This window comes from Phyllobates terribilis, unplaced genomic scaffold (genome assembly GCF_046119375.1).
Source record: "Phyllobates terribilis strain yellow unplaced genomic scaffold, ASM4611937v1 Scaffold_8__6_contigs__length_399053987, whole genome shotgun sequence".
In the NCBI taxonomy this organism is placed as follows: domain Eukaryota; kingdom Metazoa; phylum Chordata; class Amphibia; order Anura; family Dendrobatidae; genus Phyllobates; species Phyllobates terribilis.
Genome location: NW_027362768.1, coordinates 341,513,791 through 341,523,227, shown reverse-complemented (window position 1 = coordinate 341,523,227; position 9,437 = coordinate 341,513,791). Strand labels below are relative to the sequence as shown.

General features: G+C 44.8%; 1 protein-coding gene across 1 annotated transcript in view; it reads right to left on the bottom strand.

The window, feature by feature from the left end:
* Window positions 1–485: 485 nt before the first annotated feature.
* The window catches only part of LOC141157433 (monocarboxylate transporter 2-like), a 57,959-nt gene continuing 49,007 nt past the window's right edge, over window positions 486–9,437 (bottom strand). Inside the window, exons 4-5 of the mRNA XM_073644706.1 lie at window positions 4,220–5,077; window positions 486–3,269 (exon numbers count right to left, since the gene is read on the bottom strand). Coding sequence (XP_073500807.1) covers window positions 2,986–3,269; window positions 4,220–5,077 — 1,142 coding nt within the window. The 3' untranslated portion in view covers window positions 486–2,985. The remainder of the gene's footprint in view (window positions 3,270–4,219; window positions 5,078–9,437) is intronic.

Sequence of the window (9,437 nt, the reverse complement as noted above, 5' to 3'; positions counted from 1 at the left end):
AGCGCTGTCAGCGGTACAGTTAGGGCTGAACACTAACCTCATCATGGATCCCTGCCGGCGCTGCGATCAGCAAGACCAGGGACAATAGCGAGAGTAGTAGTCTGCTCCCGTAGGGTCCACCTGCAAAAATAAGATTAAAATAATAAAATCACCCTGTACTCACCTCTTCTAGGTATCCCTCGCTGTAATCTATGCAACCGCTGCTGCCGAGAAGCCAGAGAGAATGAGCCGCTCCATAGCTGTGCTCTGTGAGTGACAGGACACTGCTCCTGAGCGCAGCTCCGGAGCCGCTCGCTGGAGCGGCTCATTTTCCCTGGCTCCTCTGTCAGCAGTCAGAGGATTACAGCGTGGGACACTTAGGAAAGGTGAATATATGGATTTTATTATTTTAATCTTATTTATATACAGGGACACTGCTGGAGCAGATTACTACTACCCTCATCATTGTCCCTCGCTGATCGCAGCGCTGGCAGGGAATCGTGATGAGGGCAGCGTACTGCTGATTCCTAGGCGCCGGTCCTGATGAGGCAAATGGTTGCCACACAGGACACGGATATCTCCGGTACCGGTTTTTCCAGTACCGGAAATAGCCGGACGTGTGAAACCGGTCTAATGCTATGTAATTTCACCCGTGGTGTGGGTTTACAAGACGCAGCATGGCTGCATGTGACTTTCTGTAGCAAAGACCAGTGTTTTCAGTGTATGACCAATAGCATGTCATTAAATGCAGTAAATCTGCATGTAACTAAACACAAGTGCGGTAATTAGAATGCAGCGTTTTGGATGCAGCGAAAATATGCTGCATCCAAAATGCTACCATTCCTCATCGTGGGCATGTACAAGCAGAATTTGCAGTGGCGCTCTGTATCTAAGGGCAAGGACCCTTTTATTGTGTAAAAAATGTGGGGGATGGGAGTGGACTGAAATTACATGGGACAAATGCCCCGACACTATATGCCCCTCCACCTTGGAAATTTTGCTTGCATTGCATCGTATATTTATACAAATAATGAAATACATGATGTAAGCAAAATTTCTAAGATGATGGGGGGACGGAGTACACAGTATGCAGGGACATTTGTCTTTATGTAGTTTCAGTCCACTCCTCTCCCATCCCCAACATTATGTACAAATTTTAAAAATGACAATGATCCCCTGCTCTTTCATATGAAGTGCTGCTGGCTGCCTATCAGTTCCACTGGCACAGTCTGAGACACACGATGATTTAAGCTAATGTTTGTCTGTGGCAAGTGGCAGGAACACTAGAAGGCAGCCAGCAAGCACTTTGTAAAAAACGGCACGGGACCATTATTGATTGATATACACAAAAAACATACTTTTTAGACAGAATACACACTTTGAGACTGGAGCAGCAGGGCTCAGCAGGAGACCAGGCGGCAGGCAAACTCTGGGTCACGGTGCGTGGGGTGGCAGCCGGCGGCTCCTCTTCAGCAGAGCAGAATAATACTGGCTCATGTCAGCCATTTCATCTTTTAAATAGACCCGCGCCCGCGCTGTGTATGCTGGGCCCTCCCTGACGTCATGTGGCAGGGCGGTCCCAGCATCATTTAAACTGCCCGCGTTAGTGAATATACAGCTGCGGCTGGATGGGAGCGGCTGCGTGATGCAGCCAGCGTGTCTGTGACTGGCTGCTTTGAAATTTGGGTCCTGCCCTGCCTGACGTCATGTGACACAGGCAGGGCGGACACAGCATGATTCAAGCCACCTGCGGCTGCGGGCACGCAACGGTGATGATCTGAACCTTCGGCTAGCGTGGCGGTGACAGAAAAAAAGAAAAGATTGTGCATTATAATGGGAGCAATTCATGGGCCCCCTGGAGCTTCGGGCCCCGGGCGGTAGCCCAGATTGACCTCATTATAATCCGCCTATGCAGCCCGCAGCTGTCTAGTTTAGCCTTTTCTGGTTAGATTTTATAGGGGGACCCCACGTAAAAAAAAATTCTGGGGTCACCCTGTAATCTAGCCAGTAAAGGCTAAACAAGCTGTGGGCTTATTATTCATATTGTTCATATTGTAATTTTATACCATTCTAAGCTTTTAGCGAACAGTTTTAAGAAAAAGGACAAGCCTAAAAGAATGGTGGACTGGGGTGTCTCGTTCTAGCAGCTGTCTGTGACCCCACCACCAATCTACCATTTATTACCTATTCTGCAAGTAGATTATATATATTTTTGATTGGAATACCCCTTTAAATATCCCCAAGACACTCACTGTCAAGCTAATTCTTAATCAAGGCCTAGACACCTCACTCTTTCAAAGGTGACTCCTTTTTGGATAACCGCAAACATAATTCATACAGTCTACCCAGAATGGAGACCTTTATAAAAGCCTCAATCACCAATGAGTGATCAATGCTGATCATATTAAAGTGGTTGTCCCCTACCGATCACAAGTAGAAGCTGCGGAGGTCATTATTTTGCCAATAGCGGCCACTGCTGGAGAAGTGTGCCATTACATGTGGCCCATTCGAATGAAATGATTGAGAACATGGTCACGATTCCTCCAAAGGAGAAGACCCTCTTTGTACTTGTTGTACACTCTTGGTCAAAGAGATAGCTCATGAGCAGAGCATATATACAAGTCTAAGACATTTTTAATTTACTTTGTCTGACAGAAAGTTTAGAAAAACCCCATGATCACTATTTTATCTCAGATATCTCCTGTTTCGGGAATCCTCTTGTGTATTATACAGTTGGGTTTTAAGCTCCTAGAATTATCTTATGTCATCCTTGTAGGAGGTTTATATGATATCAGTAATGTACAGACGTGTGTTGCCTTCATTTGGTGTTTGTCTTTTCTCTATCCAAAGGTAGAGACATTTGGTCTGGTCCAATTCCCCGCTTGACACCCCATATTGGGGCAGAGTTTGTACTACGAGTACACACAGAGGACCAAAAAGAGCATGAAAAATTCCAATGTGAAGATCCCACCAAATAACTACAATTGTCCTGAAGTTCTCCTATCGTTAATGGCCTGATCCATTCACATCTTCACATTTGGCTGGAGGGACATCGTTGCCAGTTTTTGCCTTTTCGTCATCGCAAACTTGATCATAATCTTTTTTCTTTAAACTGGCATCATCCTTCATTTCTATATCCTTCTGCTCGTGGTTTTGGGATTCTGCCTCTCTCCTCAGCATACGGTAGTTGTAAAAGTTCCCAACAAAAAGGAAAAGACCAGCAAAGACCATAATGGCCCCACATTCAAAAAACATGTATTTGTAGTCTCCAAAAGTATCTATGATAGCACCTGTAAGAAATGAAACATACAAATATTAGGACCCTAAAACATACAGTTTAGAATATGTCTTCCGTAGATCAGAGAAGGTCACATTGGTGATGCCTTTGAGGTCTATAGAACTGCTTGTAGATTTCTGAGAATCTGATCTTCATGCTCAAAATTTATTAAACACCTGTCCCAGGCTCTGCTCCCTACACCCAGGTCCGCTAAACTTTTTTGTGCTCCACATTGGGCTCCCATGTGTTGAGGTTCCTAGGCCCATATACAGTCTACCAAGACACACACTTGTCTCTTGGTATTAAGACTTTTAGCTTGCCTGTTCACAGTTCCCTGTTGGCGGTCTCCAGGACATCTCCTGACTGCCTGAAGCTTCCAGTCCCTGAGTTATCTGTCTGCCTACAGCGTTCAGTACCTCTGCAAGCTGTCTATGCTCTTCAGAATGTCTCCTGACTGCCTGCAGCTTCCAGTCCCTCAGTTATTTGTATACCTGCGGCCTTCAGTACCTCCACAAGCTGTGTACGTCTTCAGGACGTCTCCTATATGCATGCGGCTTCCAGTTCCTCAGCTACCTGTCTGCCTGCAGTCTTCAGTATCTCTGCTAATGGTCTCCTGTCTGCTATCTGTGTCATACGTGCCTCACCCATCTGCTGCACCGATGCCTGTTGTCTGTGTGCCCACCCGGACCTTGGGCTTAGAGGATATACTTCACCTAGTCAGCCCTTTGACAAAATCGCGTTTTATTACTATGTCTGGCAGATGAGCCGAGAAAGCTCCCAGTGAATGTATCCATAAGCCTTCATTTACTCAGTGGATTCCTAAAGAGTGTCCTATTGTTAGCTCTTGGAATGGAATGATATCCAACAAAAGGCTCAAAAATGATATGAACAACCCCTAAAAAACATATTATATAATAACCAAAATATAAAAAGGGTAATAAAATAAATATAAAAGACAATCACCTCCAATTGGGGGTCCCAGTAGAAGAGGGACACATTCCACAATGGTGACCAGTCCAACAGCACTTGAAAATCGTTTAGCTCCGACAAGATCCATGAGAGTTTCAAAAAGAAGAGCACAAACCATGCCAAATGCTAATCCAAAGAACACGGAGTAAACAACGAGACCAACGTATCCTGTAGCGAAAGGGCACATAAGGTGGCAGAACCCATTAAAAGTCACGGCAAAGCTAAAAAAGTATTGGACTCTCGCCCTGATCCATTTAGTGTTGGCAATCATTCCAGTGGCCGGTCTAGCGATCATATCAACGATGGCAAGTATGGACAGCAAGAAGGCCGCTGAGTACTCATCAACGCCAAGGTGCTTTCCGTAAGGAGCCAAAAACATTATAGGGGCATAGAAGGCAAGAAACATCAAGACGTTCCCTATTAGGTAGATCAAGAAGCCTCTATGCTTAAACAAAGTCAAGTCTAAGACCTTATTGAATTTCGTCAAACAGCTTTCTTTCTCTTTTGATGAAGGGGTCTGTCCTTTTTGGGATTCTTCTAGATTCATGTTTACTTTCTCTGGGTCTGTGTCTTGGATTGGTTTGTCTTTGCCCATTTTGGCTTTTAACGTCTTAGGGCCAATAGGTCGGAAGAGAGCCCCTGCAACGCAGCAGTTAAGCAAAGTGGCCCCCAAAATCAAGAAGCTTCCTCTCCAGCCATACTCATCAAACAGAAACTGGTTCAGAGGGGCAAGAGTAGAAAGTATAACTGGACTTCCTGCCATCGCGAGGCCATTGGCTATGGGGCGTTTTTTCAGAAAATATTTCCCTATTACGATAACTGATGGCTGGAGGTTCATAGAAAAGCCAAACCCTGGAAATAAACAAAAAAGGGCAAAATGATTAATAAAAAAAACAACGTGATCTGTACAACAAATTATATTGTTATAATAACCTCACTGCCAGGACTAAATAAAAGTTTTTTTTTATTAGTGCTATTCCTTACAGCATAGGTTGTTTTTTAAGTAAGATCATCATAAAATGACTTAGATGTACAATATTAAATGTATTTTTTTTATATATTTTTTTCTATTTCATAATGTTTATTTTTTTAAAAATATCAAATCTTGCAATCTTCAAACAGGCCTGTGAGGCTATTTTCTCATACTTTCTGTTCTTTGCAGAAAACCTTGCAGCAGTCTCATTATCATCAAAGTCAGGATTATGACGAGCCCCCTGGGCCATGGGGTACTCGGTAGCCAGGCCGGTCGGAGCTGGGGATGTCACGGTGGCAGTGACCCAGTCCGTGACCCAGGGCAGTCAATTAAAGGGGAAAAGTAAAAGGGAATAAAGTTTTTATAGAGATAATGTTCGTGATGCCACCCGTGGTATGCGGCTATATGGAGCCGCCGCTCTGGAGCTGATGGTGATGCAGCAGAGTTGGTTCAGCTCTCCACAGGTAGAGCTAAGCTCCCGGGCAGTGTAGTGATGCTATGAGGTAGATGTTTCTGGTGCTTTGTAGTGCAGGGCTGGTGATGGTGCAGCAATAATTCCAGGACTCAGTGGGGTGCAGTCTTCAAGGTTTACTCACAGTTGTTCAAGACTCCAGGTTACCAGGGCCAGTGTGTAACCTCCCACGTCATCCTGTGTCCACCAGGGAAGGGGTTCAGTAACTCTCAAGTCTTTCAGGAGTACTTAAACTGGACCCCGTTCTATGTGCCTTTCCCGGTCGTCTTCCCTGCGCTGGCTCTCGCCCTCCTGACCTGCGCCTCACAATCAGTAGCCTCGGGTCTTGTCGGGCGATTTGCAATCCCCTCAACCCTATGCGGCCACATTTTCGGTGATGTAATTGTGGTGGTTGGCAGCTGCACCTTGCAAGTACAACAGCCTCCAGTTATCTAGCTGAGCCTGATTATTCTCCACTAGTTTAGGGGCCGGTCCCCTCTGCAGCCTGATCCCTCCACATCCGTGTAGATTCGGACGCACGGGTGGCTTCCTGCACTCCAAGCACTGGAGCAGGAGACTGGCTTGTTCTAGGACCTTCTACCTTCTTTTTATACTCTTTCTGACGGTGCTCCGCTGATCTACTTCCTCCACCCACACCCACTACATGGTTCCCCCTCTCTTGGTTCCCCCCTTTCCAACCAGGGACAGGACTCAGCAGCAGATCAGTGCATCTTGCCCCTCCTGCTGGTCTGGAATGGTGTAGTGTTGGATGTGGGTGTTTGGGTCCCGGGTAGTACTCCTTCCTTACCTGAGAGTGGGGTACCACACCTCTGGGTGAGATGCAGTACCTCTGTGGCGATTGAACCCGCAGGGGCGCCACAATTACAATGACTGGTAACACCTCCACAGCTAATAACGCAGGAAACACCAATTACTGTGATGTCACAGCTCTCCTCCTCCCCCTCCCTTCACAATAAACCTTTGCACACCCTCATTAGATGCTTCAATGCAAATGATAGGGTTGGAGTCAGTTGACTGCTGCTAATGTACATGTAGATTTTCTTAAAGAACAGTAAGTATGAGCAGAGAATAGCCCCAGTGGCCAGCATGAGAGTGCAAAAGTTTTTTGGCTTTTTTTAAATACAAATTGTGACATGAAAAATTAAAAAAATGGCTAAATTTAAAAAAAAATAACATAAAAACCTTATTTAAACAGAAGCAGAAGGTCATTATCTGATGATACAGCCCAAATAAAGTGGAGGACATATTGATTGAAAGATTATAATTTTTAAGCCATCCCTAAAGCCTTTGAGACAGTGACTTTCACTTGCAACCCTCTTAAAGGGAACCTTTCACATGGAGAATGTTTTGCCAATCTGCAGGCACTATATTATAGAGAAAGAAGAGAGGAGAAGATTTTTATAGAATTTTGTCGCAAAAACATTCAGCATATTTACAATTCTTTTAGCCAAATTTCTTCCCAATCTTGACTTTTTAGACAAACGCTGTGTCAACTGCCTTCTTCATGCACTTAGAGTAGCTGTTTTGAATAGCAGATCTATCAAATATCTGTACATCGGTGTGAGCTTCTCTCCTTTCCCCAATGCTCAGATGGAGAGTGTTCGTAAATAGTGTCTGAGCAAGGGAGATGAGGGTAGAGAAGTTCACACTGGAGTATGGATAACTGATAAATTTGGAGTTCAAAACAGCTTCTCTAAGTGCATGAACAAGGCAGGTAATACAGCCCTATCAGCATGGAGATTGGGAGAAAAGTAAGCAAAATAAACTAATCCAATATTTTACAAAAGTTTGTAACTTTGCAAAGACAGGTCAATAATTAAACAAAAAAAAAAAGTTTATTTATTCCTTAAATATACGATTTTATAGCCACCAGTGAAAATTGCAATATAATATAAATTCCTATAATAATATTCTAAAAAAAAAAAATCTGACATTATGAAAAAGAGGCATTAAAATATTTTGAATGACACTGAAAGAATTTATGAAAAGTAACAAGTTATGCAAATTTAGGTTGAATGCCAACCACTAGGTTGAATGCCAACTACCCATTTAGGTAATAATCAATTATAGCTCCTTATTATCTCTTCATTAAATTTCCACTGACACAAATCTAATTTATTATCATCTTATTTTACTATCATTAATTAGGATGTGATCGCTTCCTACTCAGCATTCCTCTTGCTGACTTGTCATTAAAAATGAGTTTCAGTCACTAACAAAAATCCTTGCAGTAAATTAGACTCCACAATTTTTTCCTCCTATTAGAAGTAGTTCCTTTGGGACTAAAATCATTAAAGGTCAGAATAGCAAAAATGCAGTCAATAATGTAAAATGTGCAAAAACATTTACATTCAAATGCTTCTCTATGTTTCCTTGACTTAAAGGGCTTTTCCAACAATTTCTTTGTTGGTGAAGTCTAATTTAAAAGGAATCAACCTCCCCCTAAGCCCAAATATGGACATGCGGGTCTTTGAAAGCTAAATCTATCAATGTTAGGCGTCGGTCTGGTGCTGGATTTGAAATGGGTCCAGGACCTTCTGTGGTCTCCCATTGCAGTCCAGCCAGGGCTGATGCTGCTCAGCATCACCATCAGCCTCAACACCTAGCTGGTCCGCGAGCACTGTTTATCTCCCAGGTAGTTGTGCCTAGCAATGTTAAGCCTGGGTTGCAGAGGGAGACAGGGCTTGTGGAATTTAAGTCCAGGATTTGCTGCACTGGGCATGTCGGTGACCTGGCGGATCATGATTGGTGGGTTGGCACCCACCTGACCCGGTGACCTGGCACCGCCTGATTGGTCCACGGGTAACATCACCAATGGCGCGTCGGTGGGCAGGGCTTAGTCTTTAAAAGGCCCGCCCACAAACATGGCGACGCGCTCAGATCATTTGAGCAAGTGATGCCGTTGTGTGGACAACTCTGTTCCACGTGCTCCCTAGCTGTTCACTCCGTGACCTGCCGATGCCAGAGTTCGTTCGGCTAATTAGCACAGGTCGCTTAGGCAGGTTAGCTCCATAGAGGCAGGTTAGCTCCATAGAGGCAGGTAGCTTCGTCTAGCAGCCTGGCTCAGCCAAAGGGGTCGCCTATCACCCCGAGCAGCCTGCAGATGTCCTGTGCACGGCTAACGCCTGTCCGTCACGTGGAGTTGAACCCTTCAGTCCGGTAGCACACCGGCTGGGGGCACGTGTACCCGTTGAAGTAGTCACACACGCATCCTAGCGCCGCCACTGTAGTCCCTGTGCTGTAACAGGACTACAGATAGCTGCACGAGAGATAGGCAGAGAAAAACTAACGGAGATAGAGCGTACCGCTATACCCGTTCCTGTGTGGAGAAACACGGAAGGGTTTAATATTTAAGTTGTCGCTTTCCTTTCCACCCGGAAAGTGTTCGGCAGCAATCCTCCAGGCTGCATTGCGGACCCCGGAGTCGGTTGCATTCCATTAAATTAAAGTTGTTTGCAACCGCCCCCCTAACAATCAACACCTTTATATCTTCTATCTGTTGCTGCGTTCCTCAGAAATCAGCATTTTAATACACATTCAAATGAGGCATTAAGTGCTCTTGGAGTGACAGAGCACTTCCCAGGCCTCCGCTTTCTGAGGTTATTTCCCCATCCAGCACCAGCTTCTTTAGCTTGATTGATGGCTCACTGTCTGTGTGACAAGGCAAAGAAATCAAGCTAAATAAGCTGGTGCTGTGCGAAGAAACAACCCTGGGAGGCAGAGGCTTGGGAAGTGCTCTATCACACCCAAAGCACTTAATGTCTCAT